General features: G+C 34.3%; 2 protein-coding genes across 5 annotated transcripts in view; both read left to right on the forward strand.

Moving 5' to 3' along the window:
- The first annotated feature begins 209 nt into the window (after nucleotides 1-209).
- Nucleotides 210-23,810, forward strand: edem3 (ER degradation enhancer, mannosidase alpha-like 3). 3 transcript variants are annotated; one of them, XM_056463793.1, is made up of 21 exons: nucleotides 210-1,390; nucleotides 1,487-1,532; nucleotides 2,479-2,579; nucleotides 2,665-2,704; nucleotides 2,798-2,910; nucleotides 5,875-6,025; nucleotides 7,990-8,124; nucleotides 8,591-8,696; nucleotides 8,798-8,895; nucleotides 10,426-10,551; nucleotides 10,635-10,718; nucleotides 10,810-10,893; nucleotides 11,986-12,110; nucleotides 12,265-12,439; nucleotides 12,840-12,985; nucleotides 13,537-13,681; nucleotides 17,777-17,968; nucleotides 18,100-18,265; nucleotides 20,391-20,576; nucleotides 20,760-20,807; nucleotides 22,661-23,810. In XM_056463793.1, exons 1-21 carry the CDS (start codon nucleotides 1,278-1,280, stop codon nucleotides 22,939-22,941), a joined length of 2,661 nt encoding a protein of 886 aa, XP_056319768.1. In that variant the 5' UTR covers nucleotides 210-1,277; the 3' UTR covers nucleotides 22,942-23,810. The 3 variants fall into 3 exon arrangements, with proteins under 3 accessions (XP_056319768.1, XP_056319769.1, XP_056319770.1); XM_056463794.1 differs by lacking the exon at nucleotides 20,760-20,807 and having other exon boundaries at nucleotides 211-1,390; XM_056463795.1 differs by lacking the exon at nucleotides 20,760-20,807 and having other exon boundaries at nucleotides 211-1,390; nucleotides 22,667-23,810.
- Nucleotides 23,811-25,595: 1,785 nt separating this feature from the next.
- zgc:92140 (uncharacterized protein LOC447854 homolog) overlaps nucleotides 25,596-27,872 on the forward strand; it is a 63,657-nt gene continuing 61,380 nt past the window's right edge. Inside the window, exon 1 of one of the 2 annotated variants that reach the window (XM_056463796.1) lies at nucleotides 25,596-25,702. The gene's annotated coding sequence lies outside the window, so the exon portion shown is untranslated. Of the gene's footprint in view, nucleotides 25,778-27,872 lie in introns of both variants that reach the window. The other variant, XM_056463797.1, reaches the window with a different exon arrangement.

Raw genomic sequence — 27,872 nt, forward strand, 5'->3', positions numbered from 1 at the left:
GTAAATTAATTGTATTATTATTGTAATTATTATTATTATTATTATTATTATTATTATTATTATTATTATTATTATTTTGCATGATTCTAAATAAAATAAAAGCTTGTTTGTAAGGCATGCTGGGAAATGTAGTTTCTGCAAGACACCTTTGACGTGTGTTCTCGGGCTACCCGGATGCGGATGTTGACGTCTGCTTATGATCTGGCGTAAGAAGAGTGCTCATCATTCACTGGCCGACTGAGAGAGAGAACTCTGGCCCTTTGTATTACACCTGACATAAAATCTCTCATACGCTGGATATCTTATATTAATCAGAATCTGGGAGCTGAACGGATATTCTAGGCAACAATGGACGACAGAAGAACAGATTCAAGCTGGGCTTTTCCACTAGTTAAAGCAGCGTTTCTGCCTCAATAACAAATGTCCAGTAGTGGCGAGCTGTCATCGGAGGGTTAGCCGGTGAGCTAAACAACAAAGCGTGGAGCGTGAATGAATGCTTTTTTCATCAAATCGTCTTGACAACAATATTTTACTGGGTGTTTTAAACCTGAATAACGCTGCACCGTTTTTTATATAGTTTGAGCTATCAAGAAGATGGCATTGGGACCCGCGTACTGTCTAACTCGTTTCAATCAGTTCTAGTGAAATCGATACGATAGTTTTTATCCGCTTCTTTCTCGGGATGTAAACTGCTGATCGTGACACCTCGTGATGGTTGCTATTAGAGGCAAAGCATCTCTTTCCATGGCCCCATCCGGAGCTCCTCTTGAGCCCGTCTCTGCTGGGGATCCACAGTGATGCCCTTTGGTTGCTGTTGTTTTATAGGTAATTCTCGATAGAGATTAGGTCACATGGGTGCCAACGTGTTATCAAGGTGACAGTAATGTGTGACAACAGCAGCTGGCTGTGTTAGCGCTTAACAAAAAGGTGGAAAACGAGACTTCATAGCTCTTCTTTTTCTAGTCAGTTTGGTAAAGACACGGAAAACATCTCAGAAATGCATCAGAGCTGCATTCATCCAAGTGAGACGTTTAGATAAGAACAGGAACTGTGAGGTAATTGAGCTGGAACTGTGAATGTATTCAAATGCTGTGGTTGTTACTGAATGTACCCCGCATCAAATATTCTTATATTAAATTGGAGAAAATGATGGACCTGAGGTGGATGAACTTTGGCATTGTGCTAAATAAAAGCATTTAAAGCAAGTAAGACTTTGACTTGGACACCTGCACCAGTTTTCCTCATCTATGTGAAGGTTGGGAAACTGGATTAGAGCCATGTGGATGCTTCATTCTGCAACGATGTTGCCTGCTTTTTGGCTGCTGTTTTTTATAGGAACCTGTATCAGGTTGTCGGAGACCATGAGCAGAGATGAGAAGAGCAAACTGAGGTATGTGTCTGTGTGAGGACATGTAAAGCTGTGAGCCACTTGGAATATGATTAGAGGGTGTTTTACTGAATTTAAGAATTGCCTTTTGCTTCTCAGGATCCAAGTGCTGGAAATGTTTGACCACGCTTATCGGAATTACATGGTATGTACACAGTGACTAATAACTGTTGACAGATGGGTACACACAGAGGCTTTGAAACTTATGTTTTCACTTAGGTTCATTCTTATGCATATATATTCATATGTTTGACTTTACTTAAGTTTTCAGTGTTGCACGATCCTTCAGAAGTCATTACATATGCTTATATAGTAGTTGATTTCTTAAAAACATCAATGATTCTTTATTCATCTTAAATGGAGAGCAGAAAAGAGCAGCCATTATTAAAATAGAAATCTTTTGTGACATTAGAAATGCATTTACTGCTTTTATATTCTACTTTAATGTTAACTTGATGAAAGTAAGAACTTCTTAAAAAAATTCTTTGCTCATTTCTGGTCACAATTTTATTTTAATGTGCTGTTATTACAGTATAATTACTCAAATTATATTTGGGTGAGGTTTGGTTTAGTGTTAATTACATGTAATTCTGCATAATTTGCTGTTATTATAAGTACACTTAAAGTGTAACTACTGCATATTATTACATTTTTTGTTATGATTGTTTTGTTTTTTAATCCATCCACCCAGGATTGCCAAGTGTTATTTTAAACCCACCGACTTTCATTGTATGGACTAAAAGAGTTGAAACATTTTCTAAAATATCTTCACGCCTCACTAAAAAAAGAAAGAGCTATAGATTTGCAATGACACCAAGTAGTGAAATGATCCAATAGTTATTATTTATGGGGAGCTATCTCTTAAACTTCGCTAGTTTGCAACTAAATGTTTCTGACAAGTGTAAAATATTTCCCAAAACCTCTGGTATTCCCAGTAGTGTCTCTAAGCAGGCTGGAAGTGATATATGAGACTGAAATGCAATAAGTGTGTTTTTCTAAGAAAAAAAAAAAAATAGGGGATAGGGCATGCATATTAATGTTTGAGAAAAATCTGCATTCTTATTTGATCTCTGTTGTTCTCATTTGCACAGGACCATGCATACCCTGCAGACGAGCTGATGCCATTGACTTGCCGTGGGCGAGTACGTGGACTAGAGCCCAGTCGAGGGGACGTAGATGATGCCTTGGGGAAGTACGTCAATTGAAAAGAAAATTATCATGAAGAAATGTTGATTATGATTTTTTTTTGTTAAAAATATGTTCCTTTGTTCCTTTAGGTTCTCCCTCACCCTCATCGATACTCTTGACACCCTTGCGGTGAGTAACATCTCAAACAAAACTTGAAACCTTGTGTATATGTACAGTCAAACCCAAGGTTGTTTGCTCATAATCTTCTCTGATATCTCACAGCTGTTAAATAAGACGGTGGAATTTGAAGAGGCGGTGAGGCGAGTGGTGAAGGATGTACGCTTGGATAATGACATCGTGGTGTCTGTATTTGAAACCAACATCCGGGTTCTGGGGTAGGTTGATATGTTTATCACTTATATGTACATATTCAAATATGCACAGATGACAGATTCATGCTTGTCCATTTTCTGTGCTTTTTATTTTCCATGTTACAAAAGTGTTATTGTACTTTTTTAAGATAAGATATTTAAGATAAAGTTGTTGATATCTATTAATTCTCTATGCAAACACAGCTTAGTTCAGTGTCACTCTTTGTGGACAAATGAAAGTGCATATGTGAGTTGTGTGTAAATTTTAATGTGGGTAAAATCAGGCTACACACGTCATCAATTCAGAGAAGCAGAGTAGTATTTTTTGTTGTTATACAAATATATTTAGCAGATTAATTGTATTTTTAAACTAAAGAAGATTACATTTATGAATACATTTATGAAGTTATTTATTTATAAATAACATGCTTAATAACATTGAAGATGCTTAAGAGAATTAATTAGGAAATTAATTAATTTCAATGTAATATGTCGTTTCATCTTTTGATACGTATTTGTAATTTTTTTGCAGAGTAATTATGTTTTTTAACTAAAGAATGTTATGTATTTTATTAAATTGCTTTATATATTTGAAGTAATTAAGATACTTGTTTTTGTAACTAAACCCAAAGCCTTGTTTGACTTAAATTTATAGGAATTAATTTATGTTTTCTTTGAGATGAGATATAAAGGCAACATTATTAGTAGTATTTTAAGTCAAGTAATTAATTTTCTTAATAATTAAATAACTTTACAGGCAAAGTAATTAGAAAAGTAATTTAATGATGTAATTAGTTTTTTTTATATAGATACTTTATTGCACAGACAGGTGAAATATACAAAAACACAACAGAGAGCAACACATTGTCTGCATTTTTCCTTCTTTTTTTTTTTTTTTTTTAAGCCCAAGTTCAAACTAGAACTATCCAACATTACACGCCCACATGCACCCACAAACCTCTTGTTAGGAATGAAACTCAAATGAGAAATCTATACAGACTCTTTAAACGTACACAACATAAACGATTCATTTCTTTTTTGAAATAACTTACTCCGCACTACTAATCTGCTGATAAAGAAATAGGGTAACACTTTGGTTTAGGTTACAATTAATGCTACTAACTACTGGCGTATTACCTGCCTATTAATTAGATATTAATTGCTTATTAATAGTTAATAGCACCCCTAATCCTACCCAAAACCTTAACCCAACCTCTAGCTTACTAGCTATTAATAAGCAGCTAATTATTAGTTTATTAAGCTAGTAGTAGTAGCAAAGACTATAGAATACACAAGACCTGTCACTTGTATCTTTTTGCATGTGGAAAAGTGTAACGCCCAAATGGTTAATAAAGCCACGCCCACTAGTACAGGAGCCAATCATTAATCTCTATAGACTGACAATATTTAGAGAGAGGGACTTGGACCAGACATGAGTTTCTGCAGATTTTGTGTCATTCGGACGTTTAGAAATGAAACTAAAGAGACAGTTGTTGTTTAATTTTGTTGGTGATTCCTAATATGATATTCAATGGTAAGCTTGGCAAGCGGTTTTGAAGAATTTGATGTTTGCCCATTCAGACAGAATGCCCAAGCATATTGCCTGAGAGGTGTTTCATAGATAGTCGCCGAATTAAATTACTTTCCTTAAAGGGACTTTGGTATTAGTAAATGGTTTGTTAATATCGAGTACTAAATGGGTACCATAATTTTGTGTGTTTACATACACTAGTGTATGCATTGAAAAAAAAAAAAAAAGAATAAATTATATATATATATATATATATATATATATATATATATATATATATGTGTATATGTGTGTATGTATATATGTGTGAGTATGTATATATTTATATATATGTATATGTATGTGTGTGTGTGTGTGTATGTATATGTATGTGTATATATATATATATATATATATAAATATATATATTTATATATATATATATATATATATATATATATATATATATATATATATATATATATATATATATATATATACATGCACGCACGCACGCACACACACACATAAATATACATATATATATATACATATATATATACATATATATATATATATATATATATATATATATATATATACATGCACGCACGCACGCACACACACACATAAATATACATATATATATATATACATATATATATACATATATATATATATATATATATATATATATATATATATATACATGCACGCACGCACGCACGCACACACACACACACACACACACATATATATATACATATATATATATGTATATATATAAATATACATATATATATATATATACATAAATATACATATATATATATATATATATATATATATATATATACATATATACATATATACATATATATATATATATATATATATATATATATACATATATATATATACATATACATATATATACATATACATATATACTTATATACTTTGGGCTTTAAGGCAGTGTCAGATTTTGCATGAATAAGTGAGCTCTAGTCACCCACAATCTGTTCCTTCACACGCTATTTGAAATTAATGACCGCGTAAGGAAGATTCATGCCATCACACTCATGCAGTGCATATCTCATCATTTTTTCCATTTGGCATCAACTTGGGCAACTGCACAAAATACAACAGTAAATTAAGTTAAAGTTCATTATATACTATCATATCATTAAGACTTCAATAAATGATACATAGATTTACAAATGTACAAACAATCAAATCCCATTTTCTAAGAAATTCCTTGCTGAATAACTTTTTTGTTAATATTTTTTGTAATCACTTTTTTGTAATTGGCACATTGATGTAAAGATTAAATCTTGCTGGTTGGCCCATCAATAGGGGAAAATTGGTTTACTTGTCATGCTGTGATTGATTCATTGACAGTGTTAAAGGTCTTTGAGTTTCATAATGGACTGACATTTTGGTTGTTTTGCTTATTTAACCCTTGCCTGTTCTTTTAGTGGACTGTTGGGGGGCCATTCGATGGCTGTCATGTTGAAAGAAAATGGACGAATGGTCTGGTACCAGAATGAGCTGCTTCACATGGCCAAAGATCTGGGACTCAGACTGCTGCCTGCATTTAACACCAGCAGCGGCCTGCCTTACCCTAGAGTGAGTGAACACACTCATACAGTACATGCAGGACTTTTTCAAAACCAATTGATGCAAAATGTCATCACCGGAATGAAAATATGTCCCTCTTTGGAAAGGAAATTCTTGCAGGCATTAGTCTCTCTTTGTCTCCATGCACATGCATCTTGTATTTCTGTTGAATCGGCTCAGTGCAGAGGCTTGTTGAATGTCTGCCTGAGGGAAATGAAGGCAGTGACTTGGACACAATCTCATCATCAGCATGAATCACCCTTTCCCAGTTGCTGTTAGTTTGTTATACAGTCTTGCGGAACATTCTCCAAATTCAATGCATACTTTTCTGGAGGTCTATTTCTGGTTGTTCCATCACATCATTCTGTAATCAAATCTTTTTGAATATTGTTGGAGAAAACACATTTTCTACAAAACTCGCCTAATATCACGTCTTACAATTCCTTGCAGCTGCTTTATTCTTAAATGATACAATAACTCATCGTACTTTTATTTAGCATGGATGGACAAGTTATTAAAAGTGGCAATGAAGTGATATATCTTTTTCATTATTAAATGTGACAAAGACATTTATAAATGTTACAAAAATGTCTATTTCATATAATTCATTTCTATTTCTTTATCAGAATGTTCTTTTGAACTTTCTATCTGTGAAATAATGCTGATAAAATTAATATTTCTGTTTTTTTGTGATCAGATTTTTATTGAACAGTTATAGTTATAGACAAGGATACCAACCAACTACGTTTTCTATTATTATGCTACCCTACCCCACCCTTCCTGGCCAACATAACAAATAATTAAACAAAAAAGGGAACAAATCAGAGCCAAAAACAAGAAGCTAGAGAATAATAATAATGGTAATAAAAATAAAGTAAATAAAGTAGAATAAAAATATATTTAAAAAAAGGTAGAATAGATATAAATAAATGACTAAAGTAAATAAATAAATTAACCTCTGCATTTAACTTCTTACAAGAACACTTTTAACAAAGGTAGATACATTGGACTTTTACACATAGCTTAAATAAAATGCAAAGAAAAAAAATCACAAAAACATATCTTTTATCTTAGTTATTGCACATATCCATGAAGTAATAGTTTTTGAAGAAGCGCCATGCATCCTTCCACAGACAGTTCCATATATGTGATGTCCAAGAACATATACATCCAGTGTTTCTGATCCAGGGAGTGTTAAAATGAATATTTCTGAAAAATATTAAGCATAACTTTTTAAAGGTTGATTAAAGAAAATGTTACTTGAGCACAAAATTTAGCATATTGTAATGATTTCAGATGTTCAAAATAACATTGCGGTCTGGGGTTATGCTGCTGAAAATGTATTTGTTTTTTAAGTAAATGATACATGCAGTAAGTGTCAATTTATTTTTAAAGTTAATATTTTTCCATTATCTGAAATTTGAATAAATAATCTTTTAATTTATGCATGGTTTGTTAGTATAGAGTAATACTTGGAAAAATCTGGAATCTGAGAAATAAAAATAAATAAATAAATAAATTGCATATAAAGTTGTCTAAATTCTGATTAAATTGTCTATAAAGATGTCTGCAGGGCACATTATGAATCAAAAACTGAGTTTTGATATTTTAACAGTAGGATATTTACAAAATATCTTCATGGAGCATGATCTTTACACGATATTCTAATGATTTTTAGCATAAAAGAAAAATTTCTACAGTATATTGTTTAACCCTTACAATGTATTGTAATGTAATGTAATGACTATTGTCAAAAAATATACCTGTGCAACATAAGACTGGTTTTGTTGTCTAAGGTCACGCATATTAAAATACTCAATATTGATACATAAAATGTATTATGACTATGATTATTATTATTATTATTACTATTGTTTTTATTAAATAAATTGCCAAATTAAATAGTTTTAGGGATTATTCTGTGCTAAACACCATTTATTATAACATTGATTAGTAATCAGTTTCATTTCCAGGTAAACCTGCGTCACGGAGTCCATGGACCTGAGACCCGCACAGGCACAGAGACCGAAACCTGCACCGCCTGTGCCGGGACCATCATCCTTGAATTTGCAGCTTTGAGTCGCTTTACTGGAGATCCCACATTTGAGGTAAAATATCACTATTGCTTCAGTTTTGTTCTGTTTCTGATGGTATTAGAACATCAAAAACATCCTTGCATAATATATATTTATTTCTTAGAGTCTTCATTTCACCTCCAGAGAAGTGTAATTACGTTTAGTATAATTCATGTTGATTAGAGCACTTAAGATCACCAGGCTTTGTAGCAAACAAAAGAACACTGTGGTTATTACAAACCAAAGTGTTAAATCCTGGAACGTTAGTTCTCATTCAATCAAAAATTATTACACTATACTCTTATACTATACCAGTTATGACATAACTGTGGCATCTGTAAAACACAGAAAACATTGGCTTGACCCGCTGTGCACTTTGAAAAGTATTATGAGGTTAGGAATGTTCTGATTGTGTGTGTGGCGAAAGAGACTTACAATGCTTAAATCGTTTAAAGTAGGCCAGTATTTAGGTGTTGGTGTTTTCTTTGATTGTTTACAGGCTCATGCAAGAAGGGCTCTTGATTTCCTTTGGGAAAAGAGACAGAGGAACAGTAATCTAGTGGGAACAACCATCAACATCCACTCTGGAGAATGGGTCCGCAGGGGTGAGCCTGAAACGTACCTAACAACCCAGTCACAACATAAACAACTTTCAAAGTCAGTCAAGCCTGAGTCTTGTTTGTTTGTGTCATTGTTTCTTTACCAGACAGTGGAGTTGGGGCAGGCATAGATTCTTATTATGAGTACTTGATGAAGGCATATATATTACTGGGCGATGACCAACTTTTACTACGCTTTAACACTGTGAGTATCTACCATCCTGTTGTTAATGTTGTCATAATCCTGTAATAGCTTGTGGTTGCACTGTAATAGTCTTCTCTTAGCTTTACGTCACCAATCTGTTTTATTTTTCATCCCAAACATCAGTTATTTTGAGAAAACTTTCATAAAATTAGGTCACACGCTACTTTGTTTTTGAGTTGCACATGAGTTTCAGACACCATTTCATGCTGAAGAGGCTGACTTTGCTAATTTCATATGCATGATTGCTCAAGTGGATACACAAATCCACTGTGTAGAAGTTAAATTTAAACTTGAAAATATTTTGAAAAACAAAATGAAAATAGTTAGAAAAACAGTCCAAATTTAGGTTTCATTTCAGTTGTCATGTTTTCATGTCTTGTTTTGTCTGGATTTGCCTTGTCTTGTCTTGTTTTGTCTGGATTTGCCTTGTCTTATCTTGATTTGTCTGGATTTGTATTGTTTTGTTTTGTCTAGATTTGTCTTGTTTTGTCGTGATTGGTCTTGTTGTGTTTTGTCTTGATTTGTCTTGTTTTGTTTGGATTTGTCTGAATTTGTCTTAATTTGTCTTGTCTTGATCTGTTTTGTCTTGTCTTGATTTGTCTTGTTTTGTTTGGATTTGTCTTGTTTCGTTTTGTTTTGTTTGGATTTGTCTGGATTTGCATTGGTTTTGTCTTTTTTGTCTTGTTTTTCTGGATTTGTTTTCTTTTGTCTTGACTTTGAATTTTTCATGATCTGTCTCGTTTTTTGTCTTGTCTGGATTTGTCTTTATTTTTCTTGTCTTGTTTTGTCTTGTTTTGTTTTGTCCTGTTTTTTATTTGTTTTTATTTGTTTTGTCTTGATTTTTCATATTTTATCTTGTTTTGTCCTGTTTTGTTTTGTCCTGTTTTCTTTTGTCTTGTTTTTTATTTGTTTTGTCTTGAATTTTCTTCTTTTATCTTGTTTTGTTTTGTCTTGTTTTGTCCTGTTTTTTTTTTGTTTTGTTTTGTCCTGTTCTGTTTTGTCTTGATTTTTCATATTTTATCTTGTTTTGTCTTGTTTTGTTTTGTCCTGTTTTTTATTTGTTTTTATTTGTTTTGTCTTGATTTTTCATATTTTATCTTGTTTTGTCCTGTTTTCTTTTGTCTTGTTTTTTATTTGTTTTGTCTTGAATTTTCTTCTTTTATCTTGTTTTGTTTTGTCTTGTTTTGTCCTGTTTTTCTTGTTTTGTTTTGTCCTGTTTTGTTTTGTTCTGTTTTGTCTTGATTTGTCTGGATTTGTCTTTATTTTTCTTGAATTGTTTTGTCTTGTTTTGTCCTGTTTTTTATTTGTTTTGTCTTGATTTTTCTTCTTTTATCTTGTTTTGTCTTGTCTTGTTTTGTCCTGTTTTGTTTTGTCTTGATTTTTCTTTCTTTCTTTATTTATTTATTTATTTTTTATTAGTCTTTTTTTTTGTTTTATTTTCAAGAATTATTTTTTATGCTTCATCTTTTGCAACTCAATTTAAAAAAAGTTGTATTTATAAATTGTGACTGCTTGACATATATTTTCCAGCACTATGCATCCATTATGAAGTACATCAGCCAACCTCCTCTACTACTTGATGTCCACATCCACAAGCCCCTGCTTCCAGCGCGCACATGGATGGACTCATTGCTTGCCTTTTTCCCTGGACTGCAGGTGAGAAATCAGGGTGTTCTCTGTCTTTTTCCGTTTATTCCTAAATCTCTAAACACAAAAATACATTTTTATGGTCTCTGCAGGTGTTAAAGGGAGATATCCGGCCAGCCATAGAGACTCATGAAATGCTTTATCAGGTTACCAAGAAACACAACTTCCTCCCTGAGGTACTTCCTCTTTTTTGCCATATATTTTGTGCATATCATCATTACCTGTGGTTTACTATTCTTGACTTTGAGTCTCGTACTGTCTCGCCAGGCATTCACCACTGATTTCAGGGTTCACTGGGCTCAGCACCCCCTGCGGCCAGAGTTTGCAGAAAGCACCTACTTCCTTTACAAGGTAAAAAGTTATCAATTATTTCTCAGATAAATATCAATACAACATCTCCTTCTCATCTGTTATTTTATTTCTCGTCAACCCTCAAATGTAACTGCTTTCAGGCTGAATTGCAATGTTTGTTTCAGGGCACTAATAACACCGATGTTATGTGGATAAAAGGCCAAAACAATAATAAATTCTTTTTGATTGACCAAAATCTATTCCCATGTGGATAGGGCATCAGAATTATTAATATTTTTATTCATGAATTCATTATTTTGCTGCCTATTTTAAGAAAAATTATTAATTTTAATGAATTAAAAAACATTTTTGATGAATGAATCAATGACTCGACTTTATGCACACAATTTTCACTTGTTTTTATTTTGGGTAATGTTGTTCCAAATGCCAGATTTATCGACCTAAACTTAAAAAATTCATTGTTTACATACTGGACGAGTCAGCCTTTTGAGTCAATCATTTGAACAGATGATTCAATCAGTGTTTTTGAATGAGTCTCTTAAACTTATTCTGAAATAGCAAATAATTTTTTTAACTTTAATTGTCGCCACCTACTGGCAAAACGCTGTAACCGATTCAACCTTCAGTTGAAGCATCAAGTTGAATTTAAAAGGTGATTTACTCTATTTTGATCTCAGAATCGGTGATACTGTGTGATTCAAAACACAAAAGTCTGTAGCTGTTTCTTAAACACACTTGTTAGCTTTTCTCTAAGCAGCAGCACAATTTCAAATCGGACTTTTTGAGGTTATTGTACTCGTAAAAGGTTTAATAGACAGCCAAATCATTCTCATTTAGTAATAAAATCGTCATAAAGATCTATTAACAATTAGCAATGCAGCTCTAATATGCACTTCAATATAGAAATCCATTGAAATGATTAAGGCAAGACAAGTGTATATATATATATATATATATATATATAGCACATTTCATACACAATGGTAATTCAAAGTGCTTTCCATAAACAAGAATAAAAGAAACAAGTAAAAATAAAAATGATAAAAAAACAGATTAAAATGTGTTAAAGGAGGTTTTAAAGGAATAAAAAAGAAAGGAAAGACAAAATTCAAATGTGAATTTCCATTAAAGGCAACCAGAGACCCATATTACTTGGAAGTGGGCCGTACTGTACTGGAGAACCTGAATCGTTTCGCTCGAGTTCCCTGTGGCTTTGCTGCTATGAAGGATGTGAGGACGGGGAGCCACGAGGATCGGTAAGAGCAGGCGTTTGTGGGTAGTGAGAGAGTATATTGGTTTATGTGAAATTTTCATCTACAAATAGATTTTGTAAAGTGAGTGTTCATGAGTGGGCAACAGGCTGTCTCACGGCATATTTATTTCTCTACACTGCCGCCCACCTTGTTTAAGCATGGACTCGTTTTTCCTGGCGGAGATGTTTAAGTACCTGTTCCTGCTGTTTGCTGAAGAGGAGGATTTGCCTTTCAACGTGGAGGACTACGTCTTTACCACTGAAGCTCATCTCCTGCCTCTGTCCCTCTCCACTGCTTCAAACTCACCGGCGCCCCCTGTCATCAACAGTGTGGTACTACACATCAATAGAATAACAGATCTAGTTGTGGCAATTGGACACAAGTTGATTTAATTCACTCAATACTCTCAATTTAATCACCTTCAAGTGATTCCAAACACCAAAAATTTATATTTTGATGAATGTTGTAATTGATGAACACTAAGATTTATAGTTAAATAGCATTGAAATCAATAGCTTCAGGTTTCCGACATTCTTCAAAATGTTTTCTTGTGTGTTTAACAGAAGAAAAAAGTCAAGAGGTTTGATTAAATGAGAGGTTTTTCATTTTTTGGGTGAAGTATCACTTAAACCATGAAGAGCTCTGTTATATTATATAATTAAATTCACTCTGACTGGCTGCCTACTTGTTTCTCTAATCAGATGTTGATATGATATCTTTCTGTCACCGCAGGTTATAGAGGAGCTCGATGACTTAAATTTTGAGTGGACTTGCCCAAACACCCGCCTACTCTTTCCTGATCCCGCCTTCCCACGCAATTTTCGTGAGCCAATCAGGAGCGCGGTGGATAAGAGTTGCCTGCGCCCCATCGCTCATCGGTGATATAACTAGCTGCTCATCGTTTAAATAGCATGTTGTGCTGTATATTATATGCATAATTTAGATATATGCATTACTGGTCAAAAGTTTTGCATAATGATGTATGTTTATATGTTTTAATGAAAACAATTACCAACACTGTTTCACATTAGGAATGCAAGAATTTGATCAAAAGTGACAGAAAGGCATAATAAAACAAATGATATTTTTTATTTAAAAAAAAACCTTAACATTACATTAATAAGAGTATTGTTTTGCTCAAAAATATTAAGCATCTGAACATTTATAAATAATTGAGAAATAAAACAACAAATCTGTACATATAAATATGTTTGAAGAATCATTTGTCATTGATCATATCAGACTAACTGATATTTTATCAATTCCATTAGTATGATTACTATCAAATGTACTAGAACAATAATAAATTTTGACATCATACTTATTATTATTCTGTTTTATTTTAAAGAAATGCAGTCCAGGTTGAAATTACAAGATGTTTTGGGAAGATAACATTTCGTTTTTCTTTTTTTCCATCTGTCTTTTGCAGTGAACCTGGCATGGGCCGTCCTCCTCTTAGGGCTCAGGACTTCATGGCCAATAACCCTGAACATCTGGAGCTGCTGAGGCGGATGGGTGTGAGTCTCATCCATCTGAAAGATGGCCGAGTACAGCTTGTTCAGCATGCCACACAGGTACCATATACTAACTTACTTTGTCTGTATCTGTATTTTAATTGAAAAAAAAAATCAAACAATGTATTCATATAAAAGTTAATTAAACAAAATTATGTTATTATATTATATTATATCAGTGTTTTTGCATTATTGAGTCACACACTTTATCTTCAATTAAAAAAAAACATCCATTGGGAGTCCAAAATTCCACTGACCCTAAAATTCATGTCATCAAAGCAGTGAATTAAATTGACCCTATAATTCATGTTATGAAAGCAGAAAATATCCCAGAATGAGTTTTTGTTTTTTTTATTTTTAGAAATATTATATTAGCACATGAGCAGGACTGCAAATGTGATGTTGATTTTTGTACAAGAAGTTAAGTATTGATAGTCTTTGTTTTGCTTCTTTATCAACAAAAAATTCAAGTCAAGCATTCAATTATCAATTTTTAAATAGTCATTTATTGTGTTCTTTCCAAAGCAGTATTTCCCCAACCCTGTTCCTGAAGGCCCACCAGAAGTACACATTTTCAACCTTTTCATAATCAAACACACCCGAATCAACTCATCAGAGCATTAGAAGAGATTCCAAAACCTCAAATGAATGGGTCAGATAAGGGAGACATCCAAAATGTGTACTGTTGGTGTGCCTCCAGGAACAGGATTGAGAAACACTGTTCTAATCAGCTGTTTTGAATGAAACATTTGAATGAATTATCCAATGAGTCACTCATAACCATGTATCGGTATACTAGTTCCGGGCAAGGAATAATCTCATCCAAAATAAAAGATTGTTATATATACAGTTGAAGTCAGAATTATTAGCCCCCCTTTGATTTATATTTTTTCTTTTTTAAATATTTCCCAAATGATGTTAACCAGAGCGAGGACATTTTTACAGTATGTCTGATAATATTTTTTCTTCTGGAGAAAGTCTTATTTGATTTATTTCGGCTAGAATAAAAGCACTTTTTAATTTTTTAAAAGCTATTTTAAGGTTAAAATTATTAGCCCCTTTAAGCTATATTCTATTTTGTTAGTCTACAGAACAAATCATCGTTATACAATATTATAATTAATACAAAACAATAATTAATACAATAAAATAATTAACTATCCTCCCTAGTTAACCTAATTAACCGAGTTAAGCCTTTAAATGTCACTTATTTATTTAAAAAATATTTAGTCAAATATTATTTACTGTCATCATGGAAAAGATAAAATAAATCTGTTATTAGAAATTAGTTATTAAAACTATTATGTTTAAAAAAGTGTTGAAAAAATCTTCTCTCCATTAAACAGAAATTGGGGGAAAAATAATTCAGGGGGGCTAATAATTCAGGGGGGCTAATAATTCAGGGGGGCTAATAATTCTGACTTCAACTGCATATAAATATGCGTGTTTGTGTGTGTATGTTATATATGAGCAATATCACATAAGTAGCAGTGCAATATGGCTATATATTGGCACTGGTGGGAGGTGTGCATTGGTTAGTGTCCTACCAGTGAGCATATGCAGCCATATCATACTGCTACTCATGTGATATTGCGTTCATACAACATTTCAACGGCACAATCGTGTATATAAAAAGAATATCAAACACAGAGTGTCTAAAAACCCTTTTGAATGAGAAACTACTTTCACTCATTCACATCTGCAGCTGACGTCAGAACAACAGAAAACTTCACTTTAGAGCTGATATTTAAATGATTATCTAGAGTAATGTCTATAGTGATTACAAAACAGGTGATTTTGCTGACATTTTAAGGTTATATGGGTAAATGGCATGAAATGCCACCAGTCTACAGAGATTTCCCAGTATTTCTCTGTTGCAATCGGGAGATCACAATAATTATCCCCGAAAAAGCCAAAGCAGTGCCAACACCACCAGATTGTGTTTGTGATAAGGAAAAAATGCTAAACACATGTGGCCATTTCTTCTTTCTTTCTTTCTAACTGAACTAGTCTGCAGTAACGAAAACAGGAGATGCATTAGAAACAAACAAATGGTCAACCAAAAACATAACTTAGGGTTTTACAAAGAGTGGCCAACACAAAATACACATTCCTGATATGCTAGCCCGATATCAAACTCAATACACTACAGTTATGTGGTATAAATACAGCACTACAACATACAAAAGAGAGATCGACTTAGAACATCACTTAGCTGTTTAATAATGATTTGATCAGCTTGTGGGTGGACAACGTCAGTCGTCTTTGTTCTGCTCAATGACAGGCTAATGGCTGCCGATGTGCTGTCTCTAAGAAATTATAAATATTTTAAAATAGGCACTATATTTATAAATAAACTGCTTAGTTGCTATCTAAACAACTACATTCCCGACTAAAAAAAGTCTCAAAAGTACATTATGTTGTCCAACAGCAGCAATAGTTGTCAAACTGTAGAGCAGGGCTATTCAATTAGTTTGTCATGGGGGCCGGTTCATGAAAAGGATCCCAAACGAAGAGCCAGAGAGATATGACTTTCAATTTAAGTGATGACAGAACTGCATATAAGAGCCCACATGCTGTATTTTTGCTCTTTAAGACACCCACGTTGGCTTTTTCTACATTAAAATGTTAATATGTTGTATTTTGAAACTACATAATATCAGTACATTTTACAATAGACTTTATTTTTTACCAACATTCAAATGTTGCATTTCAGAGCACAACAAAAGCAGTGCATTGCTTAAGTAGGTTTCTTCTACATTCAGACACATTCATATGTTGTTTTGAACTGCATAACAATTAGGGATGCAACAATTATAGATTTTGGTTGTACGATTATATAGTTTGAAGAATAATCATGGTTTCACGGTTCTCTTGTCTAATATAAATTCAAGCTTTATATTAGGTAAGTAGCTATTTAGATTAACTGTTGTTGCCATCTGCGTTCATGCATACATAATCATTTTAATAATAATTTGTCTAACATATCTTTTGTTTACATTGCACTGAAAGGCACGCACAACTCTCACCGTGAGATGTTTTCTACTGCGTGCGTCCGGAAAGCCGCAAGTGCGCGTTGCTCTGCTTGTGAGCGCATATTGTCATATATTCTTACATTAGAAATAACAAGCTTGCAAGCGGAAAAGACGTGATATGGGAACGGCCGCTGCTATAGTTAATCTGGTGTACGTGCGTATTTGCCTCGGTGTACAAGCTTGGAACTTTAAACTAGCGCATAGTTGGCAACTTGGCATAACTTTGTTTAATTGCAGCAGTTTCATTTCGTTCCTTGCAACAGAAATGCGGCTTAGAGAACACTTTGCGATTAATTAACCGTGACGAATTAAAGCACACTTAATAGTGAAATCGGCTAATCGTTGCATCCCTGTTAACAATATCAGTGCATTGTACAAAAGGCCTTTTCTACAAACACATACAAATGTTTTCGGCTGCTCGCGCCACTCGCTTTATGGTTACTCACGCTCTGTGCAGTCTTCAACTGCAGCTTGTGCTGTATTGAACAAACGCACGCCACTTCATAACTATGGCGACCGTTTTTCGACTGAACTAAATAAATTTTTGATGTCTTGGTCACGCTGCTTGAAGAGCCGGAACAAATTGCCTCGGGGGCCGGCCAATTGAATAGCCCTGCTGTAGAGTGTCCACTGCTTGTTGCTGTATGTGGGAGGAGTAATAAACGAGTAAAGGGTTAAGAGGCTGGACGAGTGCTGCCATTTGCAGAATATTGTATGGCTGTCAGCCAATCAGATTCAAGAACCACACAGAACTACTGTATAAATATATTTATTATGTATATGTGATATACAAACTATACAAAACAATTATAAACAAACATTTTCTCAAACATATACATGTCTGTGTATTTATATACTTACCAAATATACACCGTACACACATTTAAATCATGTCAAAACTAATTTTTGTTTTGGATGCGATTCATTTTTGCCCGTTACCAATCAGTACAAAAGCTTAAAAAGCCAATGTACTAGTACAAAACACACTTCTTGACAAAATGTTGTGTAATTATCATTATCTGAAAAACATTTCATTTTTTAAGATAATTTAAATGAGACAATAAAATTAGTATTTTGAATCTGTAGATTGCAACTCAAAGCCTGTTCTTCCTCTCTCCAGGCGGTGAGCGCAGTTGCTGCAGAGGACGGCATGCGCTTTATGCAGGAAATGATGGAGCTTTCTAGCCAGCAGCAGAAAGAACAGCTTCCTCCACGGGCTGTTCAGATCGTCTCACACCCCTTTTTCGGCAGAGTGGTTCTGACCGCAGGCCCTGCGCAGTTCGGAATGGACCTTTCCAAAAGCAGCTCTGGAGTGAGAATGATTAACGCTGACCTTTTATGATGAACTTTCTCACTAGCTATTTCTCTGTCATTTTTGGTCTTTTCTTGCTAAAGGGACTACATTTGTTAGTCATACTGTTCTCTTTTCTCCCTCTACCTCAGGTGCGTGGGTTTGTGACTGTAGCAGAGCCCTATAATGGCTGTTCTGAGTTGAGTAATAGTGAGATTGTGGCAGGTCGTATCGCTCTGCTGCAGAGAGGCCAGTGCATGTTTGCAGAAAAAGCAAGGCATGTGCAGAAAGCTGGAGCCATTGGAGGGATTGTCATAGGTGAGAAATACTTTAGGGTTCACAAAATGTAACGTCCTCCTTTAAAAAGCTTTAAAATATCATCTAAGAAATATTTACTGTTTATTAAATTGATAAAAGTCTTGTAGTATTAGAATTTGGGATTTGATGCTCTTTTTTTTTCATGGTTTTTATTTTGACACTAGTTTTGACAGATTTTTTTTGTGAGTCTTACAGAAAACTAGGGATTATATTTCAAAACAGTTGCAGGTACACTACAGGTCAAATGTTTGTGGTCAGTATTATTTTTAAATGTTTTAAAATAAGCTTATTCTGCTCACAAATACTCCATTTGTTTATTTAAAAATACAGTACAAATTGTAAAATTTAAATGTTATTGCACTATAAAATAACTGTTCAAAGTAGTTTATCATTTCATTTAATCACTTATTCCAGTGATTTTACAGATTAATTTTCAGCTTCATTACTCCTGTCTTCAGAGTCACATGATCCTTCAGAAATCACTGTAATAATAATTATGATTGTTATTATTATTATTATTATTATTATTATTATTATTATTATTATTATTATTATTGTTGTTGTTGTTGTTGTTATTATTAATGGTAATAGTAAAAAAAAGCAATAATGACTGGACTAATAATTTCATTTGAAACTACATACAATAAGTCATAAATAAATATTTAATAAATATTTAACATTTAAATTTTTTTTATATAAATGCCACCTTGATGAACAGAATATTTTATTTAAATTATTAAATAAAATTAATAATTTAAAAAAAAAACTGATCCCAAACTTTTGAACTTAGAGGCCTAGACCAGGGGTGTCCAAACTCGGTCCTGGAGGGCCTGCTTAGTTTAACTCCAACTTACCTGAACACACCTGCAAGGGAGTTTCTAGAAAGCCTAGTAAGAGCTTGATTAGCTAACCCAGGTGTGGCTGATTGGGGTTGGAACTAATCTTTGCAGGACACTGACCCTCCAGGACCAAGTTTGAGCGCCCCTGGTTTAGACATTCTGTTGATTTTTCATGGTCTTGAGTGTAATACTAGTTGACCGTATGTTTATATTTCCTCATTAATGTTACTAATGTGTTATTCATGGGGAATTTAAGTTCAAATTTATTTGTTTAGCACGTTTCATACTTAATTTCATTCAATTCATGTTTATTTATATACCACTTTTACAATGTAGATTGTGTCAAAGCAGCTTAACATAGAAGTTCAAGTAAACTGAAACTGTGCTACTACAGTTTTCAGAGTTGAAGTTCAGTTCAGTTTAGTGTAGTAATGATAATATTGTAACAGCAGTTTTACAGTAATGTCAACAGCCCTAAAAATACATTTTCTTTCCTTAAATATTTTTTTCTTTATTCCTCTTAACATTTCTTCAGACCCCCCGTTTTTAGCTTGCATTTCAGTGTTTTTTGATATTTTAAATATTTAAATGTTTGTTTATATTTTTTTATTTTTGTGTACTGTATTTTAGCTAGTTTAATTTGTCAACTTTAAATGTATTTATTTGTAAGACAACCTTTAAATTTTTAAATTTTAAAATAATCTTATTTATTTATTTATTTATTCTAAAATCAGAGTATTTGCTAGGTCTTAAAATGTCTTACATTTTCAAAAACAAAATTTTAGGCCTTAAAAAGTTTTAAAATCACTGAAATATTGTGTTGTAGGTCTTAAATCATTTTAAACAGGGCTTAATTTTCCTAGGTCTATGTGAAGTTCAAAGTTCAAACCCAATCAGGCAAACAAACATCCAGTCCATCCATCAATACAACTTTTAACAAAAGTTTATTTATTAACTCCATTTACCAATGTGGTTTAATTATCATTCTTACAATAACATTTATTTTTAATGTTTTGTTTTATGTTTTAAATGGGCCATTAGAAAAAATTCTTAATGTTTAGCCTTGTTTAAGTCTAAAATTTCATTTATAAAAGTCTTAAAAAGGTCATGTAAAGTCTTAAATTTGACTTGATAAAACCTGCAGAAACCCTAAAAATGTATATATTGAATATATAGCTTTATTCCCAGTGTTTTCAATAGTTTTGTGTCTTGCTAATGATAACAGCACTGTTTCATATGGAATAAATGTGTGCTAATATCTTTTTTTTTTGGTCACTTCTGTTTAGATGACAATGAGGGCAGCAGCAGTGATACGGCCCCATTGTTCCAGATGGCGGGAGATGGACGGAACACGGATGATGTCACTTTACCTCTCCTCTTTCTGTTCCACAAAGAGGGCAACATCCTGTTAGAGGCTCTGAAGGAATACAAGGAAGTGGAAGTGCTGCTTAGTGATAAAGCTCGAGACAGAGGTGAGACACGAATATGAAAAGATCTTAATAGGAACACGAGTAATGAGAAGTGGTGCATGTTCAATCTTTCCATTCCTTTCTAAATATTCTTCCTTTCATTACTTTTCCCCTCTGTGTTTGTAACTGTTTTTCCTTTTCTCAACTCCTCTGTTTTCCCCCCTACTTTTATACTTGGATATGCAGAAGCCATATTTAAGGGAAAAGCCCTCCCGGGCGCCCTGTTGGATGGCAGTAAGTACTTCTCCTCTTTGGCTTTCCCTTCATGCATCCAAACCACTTTTTTAAAAGATGAGTTCACCCAAAAATATTAATTCTGTTATTGATTCCTCAGCCTCGTGCCATTCCAAATGCCTAAGACCTTTGTTCATCTTTAGAACACAAATCAAGATATTTTAGATCAGAGGTGTCAAACTCTGTGTGCAGCCCTGCACATTTGAGTTCCGACCCTGCTTCAACACACTTACCTGCAGGTTTCAAACAAGCCTGAAGGACTCAATTTGTTTGATTAGGTGTGTTTAATTAGGGTTAAAGCTAAACTGTGCAGAGCTGTGGCCCTCCAGGAATTGAGTTTGACGCCTGTGTATTAGATGAAATCTGAGAGCTCTATCATCCTCCATTGACAGCAATGGCCCCAAAATGTTTGAAGTTCAGAAATGTAACCAAAAACATTGTTGAAACATTCAAAATGACTTCAGAGGTTCAACTCTAATCATACAAAGCTCCAAGAACACTTTTGTGCAATTTTTTTGCCGGTGTGTTCCTTGTCAGTTGAGGATGTTCATTTACAATGAGCAATATGACAATTGCAGGTTCACTGTGAAAAATGCTTTTCTTATTTCTTGTCCAAATATCTAAAAATTCTTAAATCTAGAAGCATTTAATATTAATCTGACCAGTTTGGTGTGATGATGCATTTTCACATTAACATTTTTGATCACCAGCCACTGTGGCTAGTAGTTTTCTAACGTTACTAGCCACTCGTCATTTTCACTAGCCACAATTTTGTTGTTGGGAAAATATATTTTATATACATAAATTTGACTTTGGCACGCTGAAATTACTTGATTTAAATTGTTACGTCCACATGCCTTAACTTTTTTATTTTTTATTTTAAATGACTTTTCAGGGCTCAACACTAAAGATTTGCCTTTTTTTCTCTGGCCACACCAAACTAATTATTTCCTTTCTACATTTTTTTTTTAAATGTGTCAAAACAAGCTAAATATAGCTGTGAACACACACTTTTTATTCAACAAAAGTATTATTAAAAAACATTTGGCATTTAAAATGATTATTCTTCTTTATCTAAAACTATACACAGTAGTTTGTCCAGGCTAAAGATCCCAGATCATTAGGGAACTATAAATAAATGGAGAGTTAATCCCCTATTAAAACAATGTTTTTGTAAAGGATGATAATTAAACCATTTTAACAAAAATAACTGCAAGCAAAAGAAAGCAGGTGAAAAACGTTCTGTGTGCGATAGTGAAAAGATGATCACGTGCACACGGTGAACGTTATGCCTAGTTATAATCTGTTCAAAGAATGGTGAAAGCGGCAACAGCTACTGAATACAAAAAATCTGAAGCTCTTGCAAGCAGGAGGACTGTGGGTGCATGAGCACTGTCCTCTCATTCGGTATTTACCTGCTTTCTTTTGTTTGCGCAAAAAGTAATCAATCATGCTACTTCTCGGTTCTAAGATCACAGTTGCGTGCATATTGACAAACGGTCTTAAACTAACATTCTAATCTTTAGGGACGAGGCAGCTCTGGCAGTTTAAAAATTATTTTCAACCAGTCAAAGTGGCTAGTGGAGATGTCTGTCTAATTTGCCACAGCAGGAATCTACCCGCAATTGGCGGGCTGGCGGGTATTAATGTCAAGCCCTGATTACCATCATGAACTGTTTAGATTTTCATTTTGTTCAATTTTAATGTGCTATATACTATTATCATCACATTCCAAAATCCTAGTAAATTCTCCAAATCTAATGTGGTCTGCTGGGGATTGCCCATGAAGTACAACTGATTTTTAGATGCAACCCTTGTAATTCATTTAACCAACCCTTGTTTTTACTCCCAAGGTACAGATGGAGCAGAAGAAGGAGACTGTTCCACTGAGGAGAGAGAACACAGTTCTCCCGCTCCCTCAGAACCCATTGACCAATCACAAGTCACCACTCAGGAGCAGACAGCAGGCGAGTCGGTTCAGCCTGCGGAGGGACTGGGCAGCTACGTCTCCGTGGATGCAGGGGAGGAGCCTCCGGCAGACGAGGACTCCAACAACCAATCGGTGGACTCGCTGATGGCTGATTGGCAGGAGGACTTGGAAGCATTTAAGCAAATGGAGAAGGATGAGCTTTGACATTCTTCATCTCGGACTCCGCTAGTACATCATCCCAGCCATAGCGCAGACTGAGAAATCAGATCTGTCAAATAAGGACGATATATATAAATATATATATATATCACACCGGCGAGTTTAAGAACTTTTACTTAAAGAGCTCATTTTCTACGGCCAGTTCTCAGGGGCTTTTTTCGGATTCACATTTCATGTTCTGATCTCTTGACAAACTGATTTCCAGATCTCACCCACACATTACCACTCATCTCTTTTTCTACACGCCTAGGGAACACAATCGCTCCTGTTTTTGTCTTCCTTTTAACAAATGGGTTTGCCGATTACAGAAGCGCAGGCTTAAATCATCAGTGCTGATTAATCATCTGAAGGACCGATTAATTTAATGGCTGGTTTAACTGTGAGTAATTGCTTTTGAAATAGGATTCATACTCGATTTTTTTTGTTTTTGTCTCAGTTTGCAATGGTCTGATAAAAACAAATATGAGGACCTTAACGGAACGATATATGTGTATGTCTGAGTGCTTGTGTGTATGTTTGTTGTGTTTAAATAGTAAGAGGATCACCCCGGAGGTCTCATACGAACGGAAAGCTCAAAAACTCTCCTTGATTTAAAAGTATTTAACGGTCTTATACATTCAGCTTATGACTTTATCATGAGGTCAGTGTTTGGAAGAGTAGCATTAAAGGACCACGGATGACAACTTTGCATGTCAGTGACAGACTTTTCCGCTTTAAGGATGAAGGAGGCGTGCGAAGGATCCGCCAGAGGGCGCTAGTGCTCCGTTTGTCCCGATAGCTAATTAATTGAATAGGAGCCCATGCCAGGGGGCATGAAACGTGATAAGCTCAATAAAATTGATTGAAAGTTGTAATATGTGCTTCTTTTTTATTGGATAGCATTTCTGTAATGTAATATTTATGGAGGGATTGGGAACTTGATTAAATTTTAACAATGTGCATATTAAAAACTGCAGCTAGACTTTTGCGCATGGGTGTACATAATACAGTAAAACACATCACAGATAGAAATGACATTGTAAAACATATTAATGTTGGAAAACAGTTTTTAAAAAGGCTAAATTATTACAAAAGCTACACCTCGTAGTTTCATTATTAACATCTAAACATATTAAGCAAACAGGAAATAACAATGGCCCCAAAACAGAGCATTGGGGAACTCCTGTAACCACTTCTATAATATCTGATTTGATGCGTTTTACTTGTACACACACCCAGTACACCCTTTCTATTAAATAAGCATTGAACCAAACTAAACCCATAAAAATAGTTACAGTTTATATTTATAACACACAAACAACATCTCATATTGTAGATTTCAGAAATTATACATTTCTACATATAAATAGCAAGAAACCATGCAAAAAACATAGCGTGGATTAATATATAAAAACTAAAATATTATGTAAGGTATATTATAATTGAACTGTTTAGTGTAGGGGTGCCCAAACTTTTTCGTATGAAGGGCCAAAATCCAAATATCATTGTGAGCCCAGGGCCGAAGGTAAATATACCAAACTAAATTACATTAATGTTACCATGGGTAATTTATTTCAGAAAATTTCCAAATAAATAGAAAACATTACTTTAAATCTATTAACTGATGCAGTATAACTTTTTAAAATGATAACTAATTGCAATAAAAACAAACAATCTCATTTATAACACAGTGGAGTTCTATGCTGAATACACTAGTCAAGCAGAATCTGCATTTGCCTTGATTTGCTTACCGAAGTCTCTGTATTGTCGGGTAACAGTATGTACATTTAAACAAAATCTGATGAATTTACACCATTTAATTTAAACATTTAATTTCAGTTAGCTTTTAACTATAAAACAAACAAACAAAGGGTTGCATTAAATTTGAATGGACAATATTTATACCATGCCCATCATTCTCATCACTCTTGTCAGATGGGATGGTGGGCCAAATCAAAGGTTACCATGGGCCAACTTTGGCCCGCAGGCCCTAGTTTGGGCATTTCTGGTTTAGTGTATTGATTAAAAAAGTATACAATTAATATTTTTAGTCAACAAGGATGCATGACATTGATCAAAAATTACAGTTAAGTGAAAACTAAAAGCAAATAAATGCTGTTCCATTAACTCTTGAAAACAAGTATGCATGGTAGTCTGCAACCAGATATTATTGGAGATATTAGGTAGCACAGATTATATAGTAATGCTGACAATAATGACCATCGCCGTAATAGGAGTAAATTATATTGTAAATTAAATTGAAAATAAATAAATTCAGCATTTTTATTGATAAAATAGCCTAGTAAATACATATACAAACATACATAACAATGAAAATAAATATATTAATTATAAGCCTATTTGAAAAAAAGATTATATGCATTAATACGTTTTGTGAAATATTACTGTCCTAAACATTTATAAAAAAAATTGCATCAGCAACTAAGAGTCCTGACAACCTCCTCTTCAAGACATGCAACTGGGGATGATGATGATGATGATGATGAGGGAAAATGTTTAGTATAATTTGACTAGTTCCTCCTCTCCTACGTCTAGGCGTCTGGTTGGTTTGTCACTCGGGCTTCATCAAGATGGCTGCAGTTCCTCGAGCAAATCAGGAGTGCGGGCTGTGAGCCAGAGCTCCACATCACATCACTACAGCAGCGCTCACTCCCGTCCGTCCGCCAGTGCGCGTGTGCGGGTGTGTGTGTGTGTGCGCGAGCCTCCGCCGCCGCCGACAGTGGACCGAGCGGGTCACTTCTGACAAGTGAGTGTTTCCTGCGCCGATTCGGTGGAGTGCTTGTGATAATTGTTACATGCATTTTGTTTTTCTTTGTTGCTGGTGAGTAGATTCCTCCTCAATGATTGGTCTTTATTTTTTGCATTTTCACTTTGATCTGATCTGTGAACAGTTATTCTGGGCTGCATGGTGGTGGTTTGGGCTGCGTCTCATTACCTTGTAAGCTGCTGACTGTGTGTGCACAGCGTTTCTGGGCATCTCAGGTATCCGAATTGAACGCCTCTGATGTCCAAAATGCTGTCTAGGTAGGCAGCGCACTAGGTTTTCAGTCACATCCATAATTAAGACAGGAATAGGGGAGATCGATGCTTGGCTAACCTGAGGTTTCTGTCTCACTGCATGCACAGTTATTGACATTTCACTGTTTTTAACGTGATACGGCTGAACTGCAAATAAAGAAAGCAAAAGGCACCTGGTTGGCATGCATGCATATGTACACGTGTGTATGTATGTGTGTGTGTGTGTCTTCACTGTCCTGAGGGTAGACAATGCGCCCTCTGTCTCTGCTGTGGCGCAGCTGTGTGTGTCCTTCTGTCACTGTGCTTTCATATGCAGTATTTTCATTAGCGTGCGTTCAGTGTGTATGGCGGTGTGTTTGAATGGCAGACATGTTTACGTCTAGGGAGAGCTGTGTGATGTCTGATTCATAAACGAATCGTTTCCTTGAGTCGGATCTTGTTGAAGCGGATCACCGTATTTATCTGGCGAGACCAGAACTGTTAAAGGGATAGTTCAGCCCGAAATAAACATTTGCTGTTAATTTACTCGCTTTACTTATTTTTTCTTAAGTAGAACATTATTTTATTGTTTGGCTAAAACAGTGATGGCGATTCAAAGCTACTAGCAAATTTATAGAGAGAGTAAAATACAGGAAAAAACTAAATGAATATTGGTGGTCCCTAACAATACATTGATTGGGGTCTTGAATCCATCTATCTGTCAAGAAACTGAAAATTATTTACTTTACATTTACACAAATAGTCTTGAGTAGGGCTACACAATACACCATTTTAGCAATGTGTGAATTCACAATGGGCTGTATGCACACAGACTTTTAATTTTCAGCCAGACAGCCCAGCGGTGACCTGTCTTTCCATTACAAAATTGTCACAATTAAGAAAAAAATCAGCAATCTTCACTGCCTGTTAGATATACGATATGAGGTCTCAGATCAGACAAGAAGCACTGCATTAAATTCTATTTCCCCCCCGCCATGTCTTTAAAATATGACAGTTTATTTTACCCCTGTATTTTTAATGGAATTTCTACGCTAGCTTGCTGCTACTGCCGGTGCTAACGGTTTCAACGGTCTTTCATCTCGTTTTACGCTTGAAAAACTAAACGAATGCTTAAGTCTGTTTAACTGAATGTGTTCGATGCTGTTAACATAGACCTTGTGAAATTGAAAATAGTCACATTAAGCTTTCACCGGAAGTTTATTGTCACGCTGTGCATAGAGCCCATTGTCACATCGTAGTATGTTCAATGTGAAGTCAGGATTTAAGTTAACCAGGTACAACAGTTAAGAACTCATGAGGTTTGTGGAGGCAGTCATTTAAACGTTTAACCATAATAGAGTGAAGGTTTATCAGTTGCATGTGCTTCTAAAGCCTATGACTGTATAAGCAAGTTCAAAGCATTTGGCCACAAGTAATCAATATATTTAGCCTTAACAAATATTCAAAGTTTTTATGTATAATAAAGACTATTCAGCTTTATTGTACATTTGATTTTAGTTTATTTCTGTACCCCAATACTGTTTGACTCCTACATTTGTATCTTTGCTCTATCAAATGTATCTAAGCTTGTTGTTTATTATATTTTAATTATAAGCATTCCCCTTCAAAATCATCCTAATCAATCTGAAATTATTCAAAAGTATTGTATCTCAATATAAATCACAGAAAATCCAAATATTACAATGTAATTTTCCCCCCAATATCGTTTAGCTCTAGTCTTGAGTGTCAAGATTGTGAGCTTACTGTCGCACAATGACTTCTAAATGGTCACAAACTTTTGCACTCTAACTCTATAACAATTGCACCTCTAAACGTTCATACTGTGCATGTTCTTGATCAAACTTAGTTTAGTTTAAAGGCTTTTGGCCCCGATCACCAGCCATAGTTGAAGTATTTAG

This window comes from Danio aesculapii, chromosome 8 (genome assembly GCF_903798145.1).
Source record: "Danio aesculapii chromosome 8, fDanAes4.1, whole genome shotgun sequence".
Classification (NCBI taxonomy): Eukaryota; Metazoa; Chordata; class Actinopteri; order Cypriniformes; family Danionidae; genus Danio; species Danio aesculapii.